At 45.2% G+C, this 21,038-nt stretch overlaps 1 protein-coding gene across 1 annotated transcript in view; it reads right to left on the bottom strand.

Moving 5' to 3' along the window:
* Positions 1–21,038, bottom strand: part of Plekhm3 (pleckstrin homology domain containing M3) — a 162,477-nt gene that overhangs the window by 116,224 nt on the left and 25,215 nt on the right. Inside the window, exon 3 of the mRNA XM_036173200.1 lies at positions 7,354–8,289. Within this exon, the coding sequence (XP_036029093.1) occupies positions 7,354–8,289 (936 nt within the window). The remainder of the gene's footprint in view (positions 1–7,353; positions 8,290–21,038) is intronic.

Genomic DNA, 21,038 nt, shown 5'->3' on the forward strand with positions numbered 1-21,038 from the left:
ATCTTTATCTGGGCTATTGCTGTCAAAGGTAAGCAAATATTAATAAAAGCTAGCCTCACTATGTACCGAACCCTGTCCTAAGCCCTTAAGGTCAAATAATAAGGCGGATGTGATTATGTTCTCACGTTTGAGATGAGAAAAATGAAGCCGTTTATCCCTGGCAACAGAACTTGGCAAGTAGGAGAACTGGAAATCCAGGCAGGACTGCAGTCTTTGTCCTTAACAAACTGCACCTTCACGGACAGCCTCTTAGACTGACATGGACGCATCCATCAGCAACGCTTGGGTGAAACTATCAGTCATTCACAAACCAACATAACTGTAACCTCTGATAACCCAAGTTCCACCGTCTTGGGGATTAGGCCAGATGTTTCCCTAAGCACTGGGCACTGCAGAGCAGAGACCTGACCTAGTATCTAGTAGCTCATTCTCCTGTGTGCAACTACAAAGTCCTCAGCATTCCGGGCCATACCTACTCTTCTCTTATGCCTTACCTGCATCGACTACACAATGGGCCGACAATGTTATCTCTGATAGATGTGAGAAAAGCCAAGGAGGGTTCCTTGGAGGTTGAAAACAAGGTCTAAAATGAGCAAGAAGCAGAGGCCACTGTAACTCCTCAGCTTTCAAATCACAATGGGGATTCTCTTGCATAAGCAAGAGTCTGGGCAATAGTCTCAAGTCAGTGACCCCCACCTCACTCCACCCCACTACTTCTTGAGCCTTCCTTCCAATACCTTTTCATGCTTTTCGAGGGAAGGGACTTTTCTGTAAGACTTTGGAGGGCACAGCCTGTACCTCACTCCTGTTTACATATCCCAAGGATCCTGGGAGAACATGTGTGATACAGAAGGTGACTGACACATAGTTAATAAATTTAATAAACAAGTAAGTTTTCACCCTTTTAAATATTTACTGACATAAACATTCAAATTAAAATTTATTTGATGATTTTTTACTACCAGCAATCTTTGCGGTCATAGTCAAGGTTAGAGAAATTCATCCATTTAGTGTACACACACACAGAGTGAGAGAGAGAGTGAGAGAGAGAGAGAGAGAGAGAGAGAGAGAGAAGCCACAACCCCAAACAGTGACACAGTGAGTGACCTGGACAACATGGCAAGACATCATCAACAGACTGAGCACTTCTTACGTAGGAAGCTGACTCCGTGCCTCGAAGACATAACCACATCTTTCTTCCTTGTTTTTCTTCCTCTAACGCTCTACCTGCCTCTCCACTAATCAAATAAATCTTCGCCTTACTACTATTCTTACCAAAAGGGAGGCAAATCTGAAGCAGTACAGAAATAGAGCTGGAAACACAAAGGAGATTCTCTTTCTCTTGGTTTCCACGTTCATTTCCTTAGAAGACCTGCCACTTTGGTATACCAGATTGGCCCCCAATTTCTCACACAGGACACAAACAAACCTTCCCTAACACTTGTCCTTTTTCTTCCTTGAGTAAAAAACACAGCTGCTCCTCTTGGCATCTGGGAACCAAGAGATCTTCCTTTAAGGAGATTCACACACACAATCAGCTGCCAGATTCAATGTCTCTTTCTCAACAACAACCACTTTGCAGGATTTACTTCAAGGCCAATAAGTAACTAACGAGGCCCAACACAGAAATGTTGCTTACTTCCAAACTGGTAGCTACCGAATGAATAATTAACCTCTCCCTACTTTCTATCACGGATGCTTGCATTGCTAGGGTGAAGGTATCCTTTATGTCTAAAGGATATCACAAAACAGGCGCTTGCCAGAAATATGCCCTCATTTATCACATGAAATGCCATGTGGTATTAGTGAGGTCGATACTGTTTGTTTAATATATTTTGCTTTCCTGGGGGCTTGAAATGATTTGTTTTTGCAGCTGTAACAGAGTTAAATTAGGGATTTATCTTCAGCTTAGCTAGTTGAGTATATATAACCAGGGGGCTATTAATTATCTGCCTAGAGGCCTTTGGTCAACTTCTCACAGCTTACAGCATCCTTGAGGTACTGAGCTCCACCACCAACAGCCAGATTTGATCCTCAAGTAATCAAATCTGGTTTCTCAGGCCACTGGGGGAAAAAAAAAAAAAAAAAGGTTTTGTTTCTGGCTCCAAAATTCCTCCCTCCCCCAACATGTAAATGCTATTGGCATGAAGTTTTTTTTTTCTTTCTTTTTTTTCCTTCTTCAATGATTGAGCAAGGAATTTCAGGAGGAAAAAAAAAAAATCTTAGAGCCAAGACTAGTTTCAGACAGCCAACCCCAGGCATCAGAAACCACCTTTACTGCCGTCAAGCATCAGCAACCCTTCTTCCCCTCGTTCCGACCTCTGTTTTCTGCCTCCCTGGAGCAGGGCTGGGAGCTGACCCCAAGGATCAATCTCTCCACTACCTGTTTGTCGGTGTCAGGGAGGAAAAGGCCAGGGAGAGCGTGGGTCAGGTGAGGCGAGGTTCCGGAAACTGGAGCACAGTTCACATAAAATGAAACGTGCAGGCAGGGACGCACCAGGGGGCAGGGATGCTCCCACATCCCAGGTCCTAACAACAAACTTCTCTTTCAGAGGTTCATTGTCAATCAATTAGCCGAGGCAACAGGGGTCTGTGTGATGGGGGTGCCCAGGGGAACAATGGGCTGCCCTGCTGTATTACTATTTAATCACTTTTACTAAATAAATAGAGCAACCCCGAGGTGCTGTCATGTCAAGGGAATTTATAACAACAACAACAACAACAACAACAACAAACAACCCTTCATTTTTTTCATCGGTCATTACTTGTCCCTTCAGGACAGAGAGCGTTATTACTGTAGCCTGAAGTTGCAGCTTTGTGTTTCCTGCCTTTGTTTCCCACTCGGACCCTGCCACTTTCTGGCACTAATTTGTCAGGCTGAACAAAGAGGGGATTTGTACCTCCTGTAAGGTCTCAATTAGGAACGGCTTCTGCTGCATTATGTGCCATTCAGGGGAGACACAATGCCGGTAATTACAGGAATTTGCACTAAATGGCTGAAGAATTCACAGCACCCCCCCCCCCTTGAGTTTCCCCCCTCCTGAGGGCTGGAGGGGAAGAAAAAGGAAAGTAACAGCTCTTAATGCCAGAGATGCACAATCTCCACCAGCAGTCCCCAGAGGTTAAACAGCAGCGGGGCAAAACCCTAAAAACAACATCGGAAACGGTGGAGGCCGAGGCCCGCCCGCCCTTCTCTCCCCACACTCAGCTTCAGTTCCACTCACGAGCATTGCCCTGAGTGGGCCATCCAAACCACCTCCAGATTACAAAAGACACACAAGGAGCACTTCTGAGGGCGAGCTTTGCATCTCTGTCACACCTAGGAAGTCCCAGGCTCTTCAAATGACTGTACTCAGTTGCTAGTTCTCCTGACTGCTGGGAAATGACTGTGTGCACTAACACCAAGAAAACCATGTATCTGCTGAGTGCGGATAAGTAGATGCTCATGTCGAATCCCTAAAGAAAACAAGCATGTTGTCTTATAGTCTGTTTTATAAAGCAGTTATGAGTAACCAAACTTAGAACCTCTGATGGGTATGCACTTCATAAATATTTTAATAAACTGCACAATCATCTTTTAAGCATTAATATTTTAGCATTACAGATTCCTCACTATCAGATACAATTTTGAATTCCAGCCCATAATTTCACCAAAGAAGCACACCTCATTTTCTGTTGCAGAAGCTTTCCACAGAGGCCATATTAAAGCACCCCCAAATAACAGTTCTGCAGCACCTGGTCCAGCACACGCTGCTCTGCTCAAGAACTTCCTGTGACATCATGGTCAACATGAGCTCCAACCTTATCAAGTGCCTTATTTATAGTCCAGAAATGATGAAAGATCAGCAGTCTCATACGGTCCTAGCTGGCACCACCTCTGAAGGCCTGTGGATCTTGTCATGGCTGTGTTTGGCAGTTACCAATGGAATTACTGCATCCACACTTCTGAAGCACTGACCCCAGGCACACCCAAGTACTGGGCAAGCAGTGAATGGTGGAATGAGCACAGGAATGGGTTTTCAGATGTTAGGAGGTGGAACAGGCAAGGTCAGGGGTCCCCAGGAGACAGGCATGAACATGGTTAGGTTTCTGTAGCAAGAGCTTTCTAAGCAGCCATGGAACTGAAGAGGAAGCTATGCAGCTAAGTCTAAACATAAGCTGAGAAATATGCAGTCATGGGCCAGCATATAACTTCAAACTATAACCTCAGGCATCCTGGGATGGTCATGCTGCATTTTTTTTTTTTTCTGTAGAGACTCTTTTTAAAAATTTAAAAAATTTTAAGGGATCTAGAGAATTCTTCACTTAGAGAAAGAATTTAGTGGAATAGGCCAACTGTCCTATTTTATATATGTAAATGCCAGTATTTGTGGCTCCTCAGAATAATAACCAAATGACATCAGAATAAAGAGCTACCCAGTGCAACCTTCTAGTTAACACTTATTCATCCAGAATATTTAAAGGGAGGGGGACAAAGCAGGCATTAAGAACTCAACAGTGTAAAGAGGTACCTAAGACCACAAAATTCTATGAATTTGCTTCTCAAGAAATGCATAAAGCCCAGTGTGTGGAACTGACTGGCAGTTGGGAAGGCACACATGCTATGCAGCTGCTTTTTCACAGAGTCATCGCCAGGAGGAGGAGGACAGAAAGACAAAAAGCAGAGCAAGCCATTTAAATTAACAGTGGGAAACACAGGTCCTTAAAGGCCATCTTTGATATAACAAACTGCCTCTGAGTAATTTAAAAAAAAAAAAAATTCAGGTTTGTTTATCAAGTTGTTTTGTTTTATTTTTCCTTTTTCTTTTGAGACTCTGCCCCCTACAGGACACACAGAATAATTTCCAACCTGTTTAGTACTGGCAAGGAAAAGGTCTTTAAACTACATGTATCATGAAGAGGCTGGATACCACACTCTCCGGCGGAAAGAAAGGGGGCAATGGAACAGAACTGATCCCACTTTGGAATGTGCTACTTTATCCATTACATATGTAAGTTAGCATCCTCTCCACCCTAAATTAGAAACCCACCTGCATCCCACGGGAGTGCCAAGCCCAAGTATGAGCAACAGCTGAGCAGAGCAAGGAGCGTTGACTTCTTTCCCATGCCCTGGCTTCCCTCGCACCCCTACTCAACTATCCTCCAGCAAGCCAGATTTATCGAGCACCAAATTTAGCCAGCCAAGGGAGGCACTCTACCACGGGGCTGGTGATGCGTCCAAAGAGCTCTTCCCGCCTGTTCTATAATCCTTCCCTGTTCGACTCAGCCTCTTCTCGCTGCCTCCTCTCCTCACTTTGCCTTTCCCTGTTTTACTTTCTCCATTTTCCACGCACTTGGTTTGCTCTCAAATATTCCCTCAGTGCGAACCATGGGTAATGCGCACTCCATGAGGAAGCCAACTTAGAGAAATGTGAGAAGTGCTAACCACATGGCAGGCCTCACAGACCACCCCAGGCTCTCTCCATTCTCTTACTGCTACTCTGGGGGACAGCCTTGGGAACAAGACCGGCTGTCCTCTCATCTCCCAATAACAAGAGATTTACTGACTCTATCGGCAATCTAAGGCCCCATAAGTATACTATGAGTTCGAGACGCCTATCTCGTAAGCAATTAATACCGCTGTATGCCTGCTGAATTCTGAAGTATAATAATATATGCACCAGTGAGATCCCCAAACACTAATATCTAAAATAAATAAAAACAAGACAAATGGGATACACAAAAACTACTAAAACTATTGCCTTATTTCAAAACCACTTCCAAAAGTAGCTGGCTGATTCAACACAAAGTCTGGTCTGTCATATGTACACACACACACACACACACACACACACACACACCCCTCTTGGTGCTTCTACACCGACTCAGTGTTTCTTGCGATGTGGTTTTTTTTTAATTTTCTCAGGCAGGTTTCCACTATGTATCCCAGACTGGCCTCAAACTGGCAATCCTCCTGCTTCAGCCTTCCAAGTGCACTGCCACACCTGGCTGTCCTGGTATTTCTGGCTCGGAGTTTCTCCTTCTGCCAGCCCCACGTCTAAGGTCCTACTGCACAGTCACCGAGACCCTTCTTCAAGTCGATTGGTCTCCAATCGAAAGGTGGTCAGTGTGACTACACGGAATTTAAAGTGTGCATTTTCTACCACCATCAATTGCTTGCAGAAGCAAGACCAGAATATAAACCCTGCTCTTGGCTGGTGGTGAGCTTCTTGTTCATCTTTAACCAGCATGCTTACGTCTAACGAACTTGACTTTAAAACTTCTCAATCAGGCTTCCACTTAAGTCTGTCTTTGTGGCGAGTTACCACCACAAGTTTGGGGGTCTGGTGAAAGGGGGCGATTTTAACTTAGCCTACAGTAGATGGACAGAGCAGAGCACTGGGCTCCAGTCCACTCTGTGTCAACCTCACACAGCAGCTCCAGGAACTCGGGCTTGCCCTCGTGCCTCAGGAATCGTCTGCTGAACAACTGTGTACCCTCCTTTCAGCCATCTTCACACTGTCTTCAATGCTGACATTTGACAGAGTCAAAGAGGGCTTGACAAAGTCACGGTCAGTCTCAGCGGCCAAGAAGGAACATTTGCCTAGCCTACCTAGTTACTAGGACTTAAAATTCTGTCATAAAACAATCTGTGACGTACACAATCACAGTGACCTTTATTCAAGAAGGCAGAGGAAATGGAATCATGGCTGACTCAGGAAGCCTAAATTCCAGTCTGGTCAGGCTTTGGCCAAGTCATTTTGATTCACTGACATACATCATGGCTTCTATTTGCTTTACCAATGAGTATTAGGGTGGATAGATTTGGTTTGGTTTGGGCTATTTTTGAGACAGGGTCTCACACTGTAATACCATAACCCTGACAGACCTGACACTTGATATGTAGCCCATGCTAGCTGCTAGCTTTCAACTCCTGGCAATCCCAACTTAGCCTCCTGTGCGCTGCTTAATTTTTTTTTTCTTTTTTTTTTTAAAGACAGGGTCTCATTCTGTAACCCTTGCTGGCCTGGAAGCCAGCAAATTTTTAATGAAGTATACTTCTTGGAGGAGAGTTTTTGTTTTTGTTTTTGTTTTTTTGAGACAGGTTTTCTCTGTGTAGCTTTGCGCCTTTCCTGGATCTCGCTTGGTAGACCAGGCTGACCTCGAACTCACAGAGATCCACCTGCCTCTGCCTCCCGAGTGCTGGGATTAAAGGCGTGCGCCACCACCGCCCGGCTAGAGAGATACTTTTTATAAATAGTTGGTTTTAACAAACATCTGTGACTGTCACATGAGGAGGTCTGAAAATGAACTCCCACTGTAGGATGTGGGGAAGCTCATGAATGCGCCTAAGGCTGGACACGCGCTCCGTACCTGCACATTTGAAACTCTGAGCGGTGAGGCCTCGCTCCAAAGACAGGGTTGTCAGGATGCTCAGGAAGCTGGTGGTCACCGACTGACGCTTGTTCTTCCGCAGCTCCCGGCCACCCACCTGATCCTTGGGTTTGTTCCTCAGTGTGACTTGCAGGTTTTGCTCGGAACTCCTCCTCGCCGCGTTGGCTGCCGCCTTCAGAGCTTCCATCCATTCCTGAGCCCTCGGTCGGGTCTCGGCCCGGAGGCGGAGGACATCTTGGGGGAAAATGACTTGAAAGCAAGAGTCACGGCCATCCAGGTTGTCTACCTGCACAGCCAGACACACATCCACATTGTAGCTCAACAGGGGATCCTCGTCTAGCTTGCCAGGGTGAAAGGCCATCAGGTAGGCCTCGCTCAGCACAAATGTAAATGCCTTCCAGTTGTTCTGGACGGTCAGTCTGTAGAGTGTCCCTGATTTGAGGATGTTTTGGTACTGCTTGGGGCTGTCCAAGACAGGGGTGGACAGCAGCCCACTGGATTGCTTCTGTAAACAGTGGGTCTGTGTACAGTCACCATGATGACCAAGTCCTGGTGCGTTTGCCAGCTCATCCTGCCGGCCCATGCAATTGGGCGCGGCAGCATGCACCACTTCCCAGAGCTTCTGCCCCCAGTCCAATGCCTCCCACGGGGACTCCGCCTTTAGCTGCAGCTGAGAATTGTCATAGAGAACAGTGTCTACCATCCTGGCCTCCAGATTGCCTAGAACGGATATGCTCTGGAAGTGTGACAGCTGGTACGTGGCATACGGGCTTTGGTTCCCGCTGCTGTCCAGGCTGTAGAAGTGTAAGTTATAGGGTGAGAGCTCGGCATAGCAGCTTTGCCAGTAACTGTCATGGTTCTTCCTGATCTCCAGATAGCCCTTCTTCAGTATGTTTGGGAATGTCTGCTTGTGTTCTAGAAAGAAGAAAAAGTCAAAGTAATAATTACGAGAAGGCAGGTACATGGAACCAACCACACCGGGGGCTGACACCTTTCTGATTCAGATTCGATAAAGCAGAAATGGTAAAATTCAGGCAAGATGTATGTGGGGAAATTTCTCACCCTGAGGTGATGAACGAGTACACAGGTGTACACACATACAGTGTGTACAATGTTAATGTGACACAGAGGCCGGTGTCCAAAACAGAAATGCCAGGGAAGCTGTGAACAGAACAGGTATACCCTAATCACACTAGCTAATTCCCTGCTCAGACTCTGGTCTTTTCCTAGGCTGGTGAAGCCAGAAGGGGGAACAGAGAGAGTGAACTGCGCTTAGAAACTGTTCCTCAGGCAAGCCCATCAGCCCTCAAGGCAGCACCTGGCCCCTAAGCCAGCATCATCTCTACCCCTGGTCCACTACCTCACCTTCGAGCTCCCACCTCAGGGGCGGTTTTCTCCCTGAGTCTGACTGTGCTTATGCTGTGCCCTTGGCCTGCAAGGTTGAATCCCACGGCTTCAGCCAGAGACCACATACTCACCTTTCCTCCTGACTCCTCTTGCCTTGCCCCATCTCATCTGGAGACACATGCCCCTGGGTCAGCGTCAGGGAGCCCTGCGACATTATTCCTCCACCACAGGCTTCGATCAAACTACAGTACACTATCTGATTTGATTTTTTAAAGTCTGTCTTCACTAATGGAGTAAGCTCTCTTTTCCTTTCTATAGCCCAGCACACAGGACAATGCCTTATCAACACCATAACGGGTCCTTTGGAAGTATTGTATTTGTTAGGTAGGTACAGGTATACTTGAAATCTTAGCACCGGGAAACCTGAGACAAGAGGACCATGGAGATCATGAGTTCGAGACTAGTAAGTATTTGTCTCAAATAAATAAAAAATGAAAAATAGGAAGGGCGGGGGGGGGGGGGGCGGGAGGACAGGGGAATCCGTGGCTGTAAATATGTAAAATTAAATTAAATTATAAAATGAAAAACAACAACAAAGAAAAGTACATGTTAAATTAGAAATAAGCACAATATCTAACACATGGTGGGTCTAATTCCCTCCCCATCCATCCTCTTCTCTCCCTTACCCTCACTTGCACATGTGTATCTAGGTACAGCATCTGTAATCCATGATAACCATACTGAATGTCACGCAGTGCTTGGATAAAAGGGACTGTGTCACTAAGAGACTTCTGAGAATTTGTTCCTTGAGACAGGCTCTCACTTTGTAGCCAAAGCTGGCCTCAAAGTCAAGACCTTCTGCCTCAGCTTCCTGGGTACTCACACTACAGGTAAAGACTACCGTGCCTGTTCTCCTGAGACCTTGGTCTGCCATGGAAGGCTATCCATGCATGAGAATGGTCTGAAAGAAGTGACCTGGTGGAAATGTTACTGTCTAAGCTGTTTCTCAATCTCTTGCTGACACATTCTACAGACAGCCACAAACTGAATCACTCCCTCAAGACAGACCACACTTGCAAAGGGGATGATGTCTGCTCTGGGTAAAGAAAGAAAAAAAAAAAGGAAGAAAGAAAAGAAGAAAGGAAGGGGGAAGGAGGGAGGGAGGGAGGGAGGGAAGACTAGCTAGCTCTCATTTTAAAAGAGCAAATCAACAGAGGAAGAAGAGAAAGGAGGTGGAGAAAGGCCTATTTTAGCTGCTTTACATCTCTGGTCCTAATGTTAATTCATGACTATTTCTGTGCTAACTAAAAAGCCGTTAATTTCTCACAAGCCACACTAATCCTTTGTAGGAAGAGATAATGGATGCCTACTCCCTGGGCATCTTTCTCTCCTGACAATCAGAGGCGCCACACCTCTCCCCTCTCATCTCCATCAGGCTGCCTCCTGCATAATCAGACTCAGGATGTGTGCCCCACTCTTATTCCTCTGTGACCGGGCCGCTCAGCGATGAGTCCTTGAGTGAAACAAACCACCTCTCCTGCTTTTAGAGAGAGACTGCCACCTCCTCTTCCTACTGCCTGAGAGCTTTTTACTGCAGCGACTGGGAATTCATTCCAAGCTGGCCCGTAACTGTGCCCGGCCCAGCAGCCACCAACCCACGCTCTCGTGCCTGTCTGCGGTATAAGCTCAGATGTAGACGACAGGTCAGGTGGAAAGACAAGATGTCTCACTAGGAAATCTCCAGGGTGCTAGAGCTAACGCGTGCTCCAACACTGTTTGCCCACCCAATAAGACCTTCTACCTTTGTTCCCCGCCAGGCTTCAGCACCCAGGAAGCTGAGGCACGAAGGCCTCCGTGAGTTTGAGGCCAGCTTGGGCTACAGTGGAAAGCCCTGACTCCAAACACACCAAGAGTCACGAGGACAGAAGAGGGCCCCCGCAAGCTTCTTGGGCGCACCTAGTCCTTTCTCGGAGCAGAATATTTATAGCGTATTTTCTTAGATGTGCTTCTAGGATTCACACCTTTAATTATAGAGGTCTGGGGAACTACCATGTCTCTCTAATTTCTGGCAACCATTACTTTCTATTGGGTCTGAAGTATATTTTTAAATATTTTTTGCTACTGACAAATCAGAAGACACACATATATATGTCATTTATATAAATATAAAATTTTCCCATAGTTGGAATTTCCCCCAGATCTTATCATTTTTACTCATTTAATTTACAAATACATTTTAAAGTACTCATTTTCACAAGAGAATTTCAATCTTAATTATTCAGATAGGATCACTAGTAAGATTTACACCATTTCCAGAGCAAAAATAAACAAAACAAAAATGCAGAAACGTGCTCTAAATGGCTCACCATAACCGCTAACTTTCACAAGAAACTGCCACCCAGAAGTTCTTCATAACAAAACTAAGAAGCTAGCCTGCCGGCTGGCCATCTCACCTCCACTCACCGCTGCCCAGCACCCTGCTGGCAGTCCCAAGACCAGCTTCAGTTCCTCCTTAGTGAAGAACCATTTCCTCTCCTCCTGGTTGTCCCCAGAATTGCGACTGACTGTAGGGGAAGGGAGAAGTTCCCAGCAGGGCACCTGAGTGGATTCTGCAGCCCCACCTACCTGAATTCCTCTTCTGTCATTAGTTCCTCATCAGCTCTCCAAAAAGATTCTTTCTCATGGCCTCCACCTTCATCAAGGTCCAGTCTGCCTCCTTCCCGGCTATCTCACAGTATTCCAAGTGAAGCTTTGTGGGTCTCTCGGAGCTTTTTCCATATTCCTTGTCAGGCTAAAACCCTTCACATGTTCTAAAAGTCACACTTAGTCCAAGCTCCCAAACTTGCCCTTCAATACTCTGCATTATGGAAAATTTCAAACACCCTCGAAGACACATAGAAAGTGAACACTGTTCAGTTTCAAAAATCACTGGCGTGGGGGGATGGCTGAGGAGGTAAAGTGCAAATGAGGACTTGAGTTTGGATTTCAAGCACTCACATAAAAGGCCAGAGAGGGGTGCAGATCTGTAACCCCTGCACTTAGGGGTCAGGTCTTGCAGGCTAGACAAGCTAGCCAAAACTGTGAGCTCCAGATTCAGTGAGAAGCCTGTCCCAAAAAAACATGGAGAGAGACAGAGGGAGACACATGATGTTGTTGATCTCTGGTCTACACACACACACACACACACACACACACACACGAGACTGACTGCATCCACAAACACGCATATTTATATACTACACACACATACACACACAGAGAAAAGTGCATCCACAAACACACATGCACACATATGCATACACTATACATACACACACACACACACACACACAAGAAAGTATATCTACAAATAGACATGCACACATATGCATACACTACACACACACACACACACAGAAAAGTGTATCCATAAAACACACATGCACACATATGCACACACTATACACACACACACACACAAGAAAGTATATCTACAAACACACATACACACACATGCATACACTACACACACACACACACACACACACACACACACAGAGGAAAGTGTATCCACAAGCACACATGCATACCTATGCATACACTACACACACACACACACACACACACACACACACACAGAGGAAAGTGTATCCACAAGCACACATGCATACCTATGCATACACTTCACACACACATCAAGTTTCTACTATGTTTTATTTTGTCACCTTTACCTCTGTCCAACTCTTGGTTTTTATTTCATTTTTTTCCCTAGAATGTTTGAAAGCAAATTATAGGCACTACATAATTTCAACTATAAATACTTCAGGACGTATCTCTACTGTAAAAAAATCAGAATTCCCAAATTCATGGTATTATTTTCACAATCCCACATTAGCATTCCACACTCTGTGGGGTACTGTCTGGCCTCTCTTTAACATCCCTCACCCTCTCTCACTCCTTCCACAACCCTCCCTATGGCTCTTACATAAGCCATGTACACTCTAGCCTCAAGCCTCTGATGTCACAATATGTTCTGGAATTTCTCCCTCTAGGTCCAAAGCTTTATGGACTTTCCCCCCTTGCCCCCATTTTCACCTCCTCTGTGAGACTACACCTTACCACTCACATGAAAGGAACATGCCCAGGCTCCGTTATCACACCAGATGGCTGTATTTCTGCAATGAGGTCTCTCCTCCAAGGGCAGTAATCTTGATCTCGGTCTCCTGTACACCAGTGGCTGTCTCTACCAACAGCTGTATAATGTATCAACGGGTGACTTGGCTAGAATCCCCTACATCTATAGCCCACAGCAGAGGCAGTAAGATGGGCCTGAAAGTGTCCACACTATGACGCCCAAGGTGTTCAAACCTTTTCAACGAAGAAAACTAACAATGGGTTCAGAACCTCAGAAGAGATCTGCATCTGAGAAGCTCAGACACTGAGGAAAGGCTGGAGTTGGTTATGGAGAGAAGAGAAGGGGGCTGGCACTCCAAACAGTGGGCCCTCTCTCCTTACTGGTTTATACTCCATCTGTCCTCGAACTGATCTCTCTTTACTCTCCATGTGGCCCGCTTTCTTCTCCTGGCCACTGTCACTCTCCCTGAAGTCCTCACTTCACCTGATAAATACTGGCAGAACTGCCTAACTGGTTTTACCTCCCTCCCTCTCTCTCTCTCTCTCCCAAGACAGGGTCTAGCTATGAGGTCCGGGCTAGCCTCAAACTTTGCTTCTTCCTGTCATAGCCTCCTCATGTGTTGGGCACAACTGGCTTCTCTAGTCCTTTTTACCCACTAATCCACTGTAGGTGCCATTGAAGCCTGAGAAGACCCAGTAAACTGCAGCCTTTCTCCTCACCAAAGCTTTAAATCAACAGAGACACTGACAGTGTACTCAGACACACGCACATACAATGATCAGCTGGTTGGACGATGCAACTTACGTTTAAGCAAACACAACCCTGGGGTTATAGGGTTGTGTCACAAGTTGTCCTCAACAGCCACAGCCCTCCCCTTCTGAGGGACTCACATGCAAGACAGATGGCATGCAGGAGCAGATCTGGAGCAGATCAGAAGCAGAACTGGTGCTTCTTATGAGAGAGGCTGTCACCTAGTTCCTCTCCTAAACTTGCCAAGAGGTTACCCCTCCTTCCCAGGGCAGAGCACGCAAATGAAAGCCAATGGTTGTTCTCATCAGTGGCTCTTACATGGGCACAAATGGCTGCTAGGAAGGTGGCTATCCTATCCCGCCCTTCACCCCTGCCAACTTCCCTGTAAAGATTCTTAATCTTGACTCTCAGGATTTTTTTTTTGAGTGTTCTGAAAGACATTAAGTCAATGTGTCTGGTTTGAATATCCTCCATCACCTGAGCCCCTACTCTCCTGCTGCAGGTCAGTTCCCCAGCCATCCCACCCTATGGGGGACGTTCTCACCACACCTTGGCTTTGTAGATAGCCCTCAACTCTCAGTTGGAATACTCCTTCCTCACTGAAGACTTCTCTGGCATCCTAGATCACTAACTCACTCTTTTCTTTGCAATTTTTAGCCATAAAACACAGCTGACAGCTGTCTAATTTGTTTCATGTTATTGTTTTTGATTGTGTTAAAGGCAGAAGCTAGGAAAACACTTTGAACTAATTTTAAGCCTTTGTTTCTCTTCATTTCAGGTACAGGAGAGAAGTGAAACTACCAGGATTGTGTTAGTCAGGCACTGCCCATGAGCATATAAAGCATCTGAAGCCTATGGAGCTGGGATACTATGGGAACCATTTTGAGTATGCTCCATGGTGCCAGCATACTTCTGGCCAGCATAATACAGAGGTGCTATCCCACACACTCAGCTTAATAAACATATTCTGTCAGAAAAGATAATTTGATGCTGGTGACATCAAACAACATTCTTTTTACAGTTACACTGGAGATCTTTCCTATGGGTAAAGAGAGGGTATCTTTTTTTTTGTTCTCCCTCATAAACCTAGAAGAAAAAGCAGGTCACCTGCATAGGCTCTAAGATATGCTCATTCCTTGTGGTAGGCAACAGTAGCCACGGTCAGTTCAGTCCTGGTCATTTCTCTTCTCTGATGTAAAATTGACTAGGAGATCACAAACTCAACTTTTTAACCTTATAAACAATCTCAAACATGAACATTTATGTCATTATATGCCACAGTAAACTTTCTGTTCTGTCTCTATAATCTGAAGAAAATAAACATAAAAGACTCTCCATTACTTAGATTTTAAGACTGTCACTCCATCACATCTTTGTATAACTTAGAGAATCATAGAAATGCACCAACCAGAAGGAATCCTAGAAATCCACCCTCTCAACTTCAGTTAAGGCAAAACCTGTCAAATGCTTCACCAGGAGAACCCAAATTTTGTTCAAATATGGTGACAATATGCTCAGGGGGAGATGGCCTCTCTCCTGGCCTGAGGAAAGAATCATAATTTATTTAAACCACTTACAATACCCTATTGTCGAGCTAGAGAGATGGCTCAGAGGTTAAGAGCACTGACTGTTCTTCCAGAAGTCCTGAGTTCAATTCCCAGCAACCACATGGTGGCTCACAACCATCTGTAATGAGATCTGGCACCCTCTTCTGTATACTAAATAAATAAATTTGCTGTGGATATCGCTCTGTAAATAAAGTTCTGATTGGCCAGTGGCCAGGCAGGAAGTATAGGTGGGACAAGAGAGAAAAGAATTCTGGGAGGTGGAAGGCTGGGTGGAAAGAGACACTGCCAGCCGCCGCCATGAGAAGCAACATGTAAAGACACTGGTAAGCCACAAGCCATGTGGCAAAGTATAAACTAACAGAAATGGGTTAATTTAAGATAAAAGAAGTAGATAACAAGAAGTCTGCCACGGTTTGTAAGTGGCAGTTTGTAAGTCATATAAGTCTCTGTGTGCTTACTTTGTTGGGTCTGAGAGACTGTGGGACTGGTGGATGAGAGAGATTTGTCCTGACTCTGGGCCAGGTAGGAAAACTCTAACTACATAAATCTTAAAAACAAACAAACAAACAAACAAACAAACAAAAACCAAAACCCTATTGTCCTTCACTTGAAATTGCCTTGAGATTGGGCATGCCACCCAGTCTGAAACTGGGGTGATATTAGGAGACTCTGGGAAAGAGACCCAAAAGAGTTGCTGTCTCCCCTTTGGAGTTTCAAAGAAGATGAGCCTTGGGGATGCTGTAGCCATGTGGTACCAATGGGCAGAGAAAAGAGACATCATCAATATGCTGAAGATAACGCGCAAACAGAGAAGCAGCCCTGGGACCACCTCTCTCCGGAATTTTTGCTAAGTGTTTTTGCACACTGTACCTGGCATCTGCCAAGTATTCAGTAACTGATGAGGAAAAAAATTAAAAGCCATGTCACAGGCCATTGTTCACTGGCTTTTGAGAACATTCTGATTTAGAATCTGCAAAGAGGTTCCACGCAAGAATTATGTTACAGGTGGAAAGTTGAGAGTGGAGGTCTAATTTCCAGACTTTCAATCTGGTTCCAACTATTTTATCTGTGATGGAACAAATAAGTCCTCAACATCCTTAGAGTCAGGAGGCAGTGTATCAGAGCAGTCACATGTCCTCTCTGGTCAGTCTCCCCCACAGGGCTGTGGGTCAGGTCACATGTCTCCATTTCCTCATTTGTAGAATTAGGTCAATATTACCCATTATAGTAAGCTACTGTAAATATTAAGATAATGAATGAGCACTTCTTAGCAGGGGCTGGATACAAAATTAACTCTCATTAAATGGTAGTTCTTACTAAGAGTATTAATAACAAGTCTTATTCAACTTGACACAGCTAAGGTGAGGGGAACAGAAGCCATTTCCATTTTAGAAGGAAAAAATGTAGCTATTCTGTCCTGATTTTATTTAAATTATTTCTTTTATTTTTTGAGATTATAATATATCATTCCCTCTTTTCCTTTCCTCCTTCCAAACCTTCCCAAATACCATTCCTTCTCTCTTTAAAATTCATGGCCTCTTTTTTGACTAATTATTGTTACACTTATGTATCTGTATATACAGATATATTCCTAAACACACCAACACAATCTCCTCTGTCTGTATAACACACTTGCATGTACGTTTTCAGGGCTAGCAATGTCAGAAGCTATACCCATCAGCTATGTCAACATGACTGCCTAACCGTGAGCTGAACAAGAGCAACAGACCCACTAATGTGGACAGGGAAACCCCGGCCTACAGAGAGAACTACAGGTACCTAAGAAACGCTGAGAGTTGGGGGACACAGTCTTCCCCAAGGAAGAGCTCACCAATTCATTATCTGTCCCGATTTTCCTAAGTGCTAACACAAAGACTTCAGCCTCTCAAGGGTCAGGAAGATGGCTCGGTTGGTAAAGTGCTTATCACGGAAGCATGAAGATCTGACTTCAATCCCTAGTACCAACTGCAAAAGGCCAGCTGTGGCAGCAGGGACCTGTAACCCCATCTCGGGGAAGCTGGGACAGATGGGTCCCTGGGGCTTGCTGGCCAGCCAACCTAGCAGAATCAGCAAGAGCCAGGTTAAGTAAGAAACCCTACCTCAGAAAGTAAGGTGGAGAGTAATGGAGGAAGACATTTGATGGGGCTCCCTGCCTCTACACAGGCACACAGACACACACAGACACACACAGATAGACAGACAGAAGCACGCACGCACACACGCACGCACAATTTCAACTGTCCACATGCTCACATTTGGTCCAGAACCAAGTTTTCTACAATATGATTCACATCTTTAAAGGGCTTCTAAGGTAGGAGACTGACAGAAAGCAATTAACTGTACTATACAAGAGAAGAAAATGTGCTTGGAAGAAAACATGGGATACTGAAGAAGAAAAAAAGCTAGAAAAGTCTGAGGGACAACATGGCATTTGAACTTGTCCTTGAAAGATAACGGAGGATTTATGGGAAGCACAAAGGACAAGGAGAATCTCCTGCTAGGAAGACACAGCTAGGACAAAAGCCAGGATCCGGGAAGCACATGGTCCTTTCAAAAAGGGCAAAAACCCACAGCAGAGCACGACATATCACACAGGTGATAACACTGGAAAGATACCGGAATGCCTCTAAGTTCACACAGCTTCACAAGTAATGGGGAGCCATGCACGGTTTCTTCCTTTCTTTCTTCTTTTCAATTTCATATTTTTACTTTTATTGTAAGAATCTCCTGCCTACATGTATGTCTGTTTACCATGCATGTGTCTGGAGGTCAAGGAGGGCATCAGATCTCCTAGAACGGGAGTTACAGGTGTATAGGTGCTGGGAATCAAATCCAGGTCTTCTGCAAGAGCAGCCAGTACTCAACCTCTGGACCATCTCTCCAGCCCTGTATATTTCATTTCTATGAACATGTAGCAAAAAAAGGTCTGTGTTTTGGAAAGATAACTCCAGCAGTTTGAAAAATTAATAACACAGTTTTTCCAGTCAAAAGAAAATAAAATGAGTTAAGAGGACACCCACGAAGACCATCAAACGCTCCATTTTCATGGGTCTCTTAGGGCAGCATAAGGACTTGGAATACAGGCAGGCTGTCAGTGGGTCACTGGGTATCTGATGGCCAACATGGGATCATTAACCAGTGAAAATGATCCGTATGGCCATACACAATCAACTTCCTGCAACCTATTTTAGCAACTTCTTTGTACTGACTCGTCTGTTGGAGGGTGAATCACAAATTCAGCAAGAGACCGTGTCCTGGTGACCTCACCTATTCTAAGCCGGCATGAATATTTCCATCTCTCCTGGCTCCGGGGCTTTTGAGAAACAGCGTAATTGAAAACGCAGTCATTTTAGTACAAGTCCCAAATTTGTCTTTTTTTCAGTGAAAGATGGGGAAGAGAGAACTGAAGCAGTAGCATAAAGCCCAGGATGAAGGACTGGACTGCGGCGGTCTGTCTAGCCATAAAGAACATCCCTGCTTGAGACCTTCTCCTCAAGTACTCAGAACAAGAAAACAGACGCCTAGGAGCGGCCCGGGTCACCAGAGCGCGGCACCTTCCGAAACAAAAGCTCAGCTGACCACTGCCCTCGCCGAGCAGATGAAAATGTGAGCACAGTCAGGGAGGAAAAGTGAGTTCCGTTCTGGTAGTTTGTTGAGTTTCAGGGCTCTATAGCGAATACAAAGAGTCCTTTAAGTTTTTTTTTTTTCCATTTAAAAAGTTACCACTGCACTTCATGCAGCAGTAGACTTACAAGTCACAGAGAAATCTCTCACTTGTTAGGAAAGTCTAACCACACTTTAGTTTCACTCATGATCTTTAGTTGTTGATCTGAATATAGCAATTAGTTCCCACACAACCGTGAGTCAGAATCTGTTTAAACATATCCTAGAATGATGCAGTTTGGGGGCTAGGAAGACTGCAGAGATAATTTAATCTGTCTCAGTAGGTAGATAAAGAGACAGTGAGAGGTTTTTTCGAACTATACAGTGAGTCAGGAGTAGAGTTGGGAAGAGACTCCTGCGTCTTGCTTGAATATTCCTTCTAGACAGTCTTGTCTTCATCTACCATGTGTCTTCACCTCTGTGTGTGTGTATGTGTGTGTGTGTGTGTGTGTGTGTGTGTGCGCATACAATCTATTATTCAATAGAAAAACGTATCTAACAACCACATGTTCGTTGGACTTAAGGTGTGTATAGTTGGACTTCATTCTGAGATGGCAGGACTCTAACTTCTTTTTTTGTTTGTTTGTTTGTTTGTTTGTTTGTTTGTTTTTCAAGACAGGGTTTCCCCATGTAGCTTTGTGCCTTTTTCCTGAAGCTCACTTGGTAGCCCAGGCTGGCCTTGAACTCACAGAGATCCGCCTGCCTCTGCCTCCCAAATGCTGGGATTAAAGGCGTGTGCCACCACTGCCCAGTGACTCTACCTTTTTTATGCTCTGAGGAATTCCTCCATGCCTATGAGTGTACTGTTCCTCAGTGAATAAAAACACAGTGAGGCACAGTTGAAAACCATTAAGGACGGACACTCATCTATATTCCTTAAGAGCATGTCTTTATACAACAGGATCAGTGCTAGGACTGGAAATCACATTGTACAGTGGAGTCAAAGCTCTCGGCGTGGTACGGCGGCCTGGGTACAGCGGACACTGGGATGGAAGATGCTGGGCTATGGAAGCTTTGGGCTCTGCCACATACTTGGAAATCCTTTATAAGGACTGCCACTTTGCCTTAGGTCTGTTCCTTTTTATCACTTTATGACCTTGCCCCTGACATTTCTTTTTTTTTTTTTTTTTTTTTTGGTTTTTTCAAGACAGGGTTTCTCTGTATAGCTTTGCACCTTTCCTGGATCTCGCTCTGTAGACCAGGCTGGCCTCGAACTCACAAAGATCCACCTGCCTCTGCCTCCCCGAGTGCTGGGATTACAGGCGTGCGCCACTACCGCCCGGAGTCCCCTGACATTTCTTAGCCAGTCATTTTCAGATAACTGCACACTGCAATAATGAGACTGGCTGGGCAGTGGTGGCGCACACCTTTAATCCCAGCACTGGGGAGGCAGAGGCAGGCGGATCTTTGTGAGTTCGAGGCCAACTTGGGCTACAGAGTGAGTTCCAGGAAAGGCACAAAGCTACACAGAGAAACCTTGTCCTGAAAATAATGATAACAACAACAACAATGATAATAATAATAACAGTGAGGCTGGATTCAAGCCATACCCCATGGCTGGACCCCCTGAAGCACGCTCTCCATTAGTTCAGCCAACATTCCTTTGGAAAGAGTCAGCTCTGGTCTGGCTATGTCTGAGGCAAAGCAGTCTCCAGAATGCATTCACAAGCTTCTAAAATAAGACAGTCAAAAAATGTGATAAGGCCCCAAAGGTCAGCTCATACGTTACTGCCTTCCCAGTGTCTGCTGTGCCCTGGGTGGCTCTGTCACTGGGAACTCACCCTGTGGGACAGCCCTGACCCCAGGAGACTGGCTGATTTCTGTGCCTCCAAATCCATGGGGTCAATTCACATCAGCTCTCCAAATACACCTAGATGAGAACTGTGTACTCCTCCAAATGGGTGATCAGCCACAAATCTAGAATGCTTTTCTACTCTCAGCCTAACTGCTGGAGGCCCCTGCCGGCCCCTTCTCCTTACCTGACAGGAAATAAAAACATGACACATCTTGCCTGTTTCCCAGTGCTTGTGAGAAAGAAAAGATGTGAGAAGCCGGCCATGCCTTTTGCCCGAGTTTGTCTATTCCTGTTGCAATGACCAGCAGTGGCTAAGATGTGTTATTCTAAACCTGCAAAGTCCATGTGTTATAATTTCCTTTTCAAAAATCACTATTTCACGAGAAAATTAGTACTCAGAATTTTAAAACTCAAGAACTGAAGAATA

Source organism: Onychomys torridus, chromosome 23 (genome assembly GCF_903995425.1).
Source record: "Onychomys torridus chromosome 23, mOncTor1.1, whole genome shotgun sequence".
Taxonomy (NCBI): domain Eukaryota; kingdom Metazoa; phylum Chordata; class Mammalia; order Rodentia; family Cricetidae; genus Onychomys; species Onychomys torridus.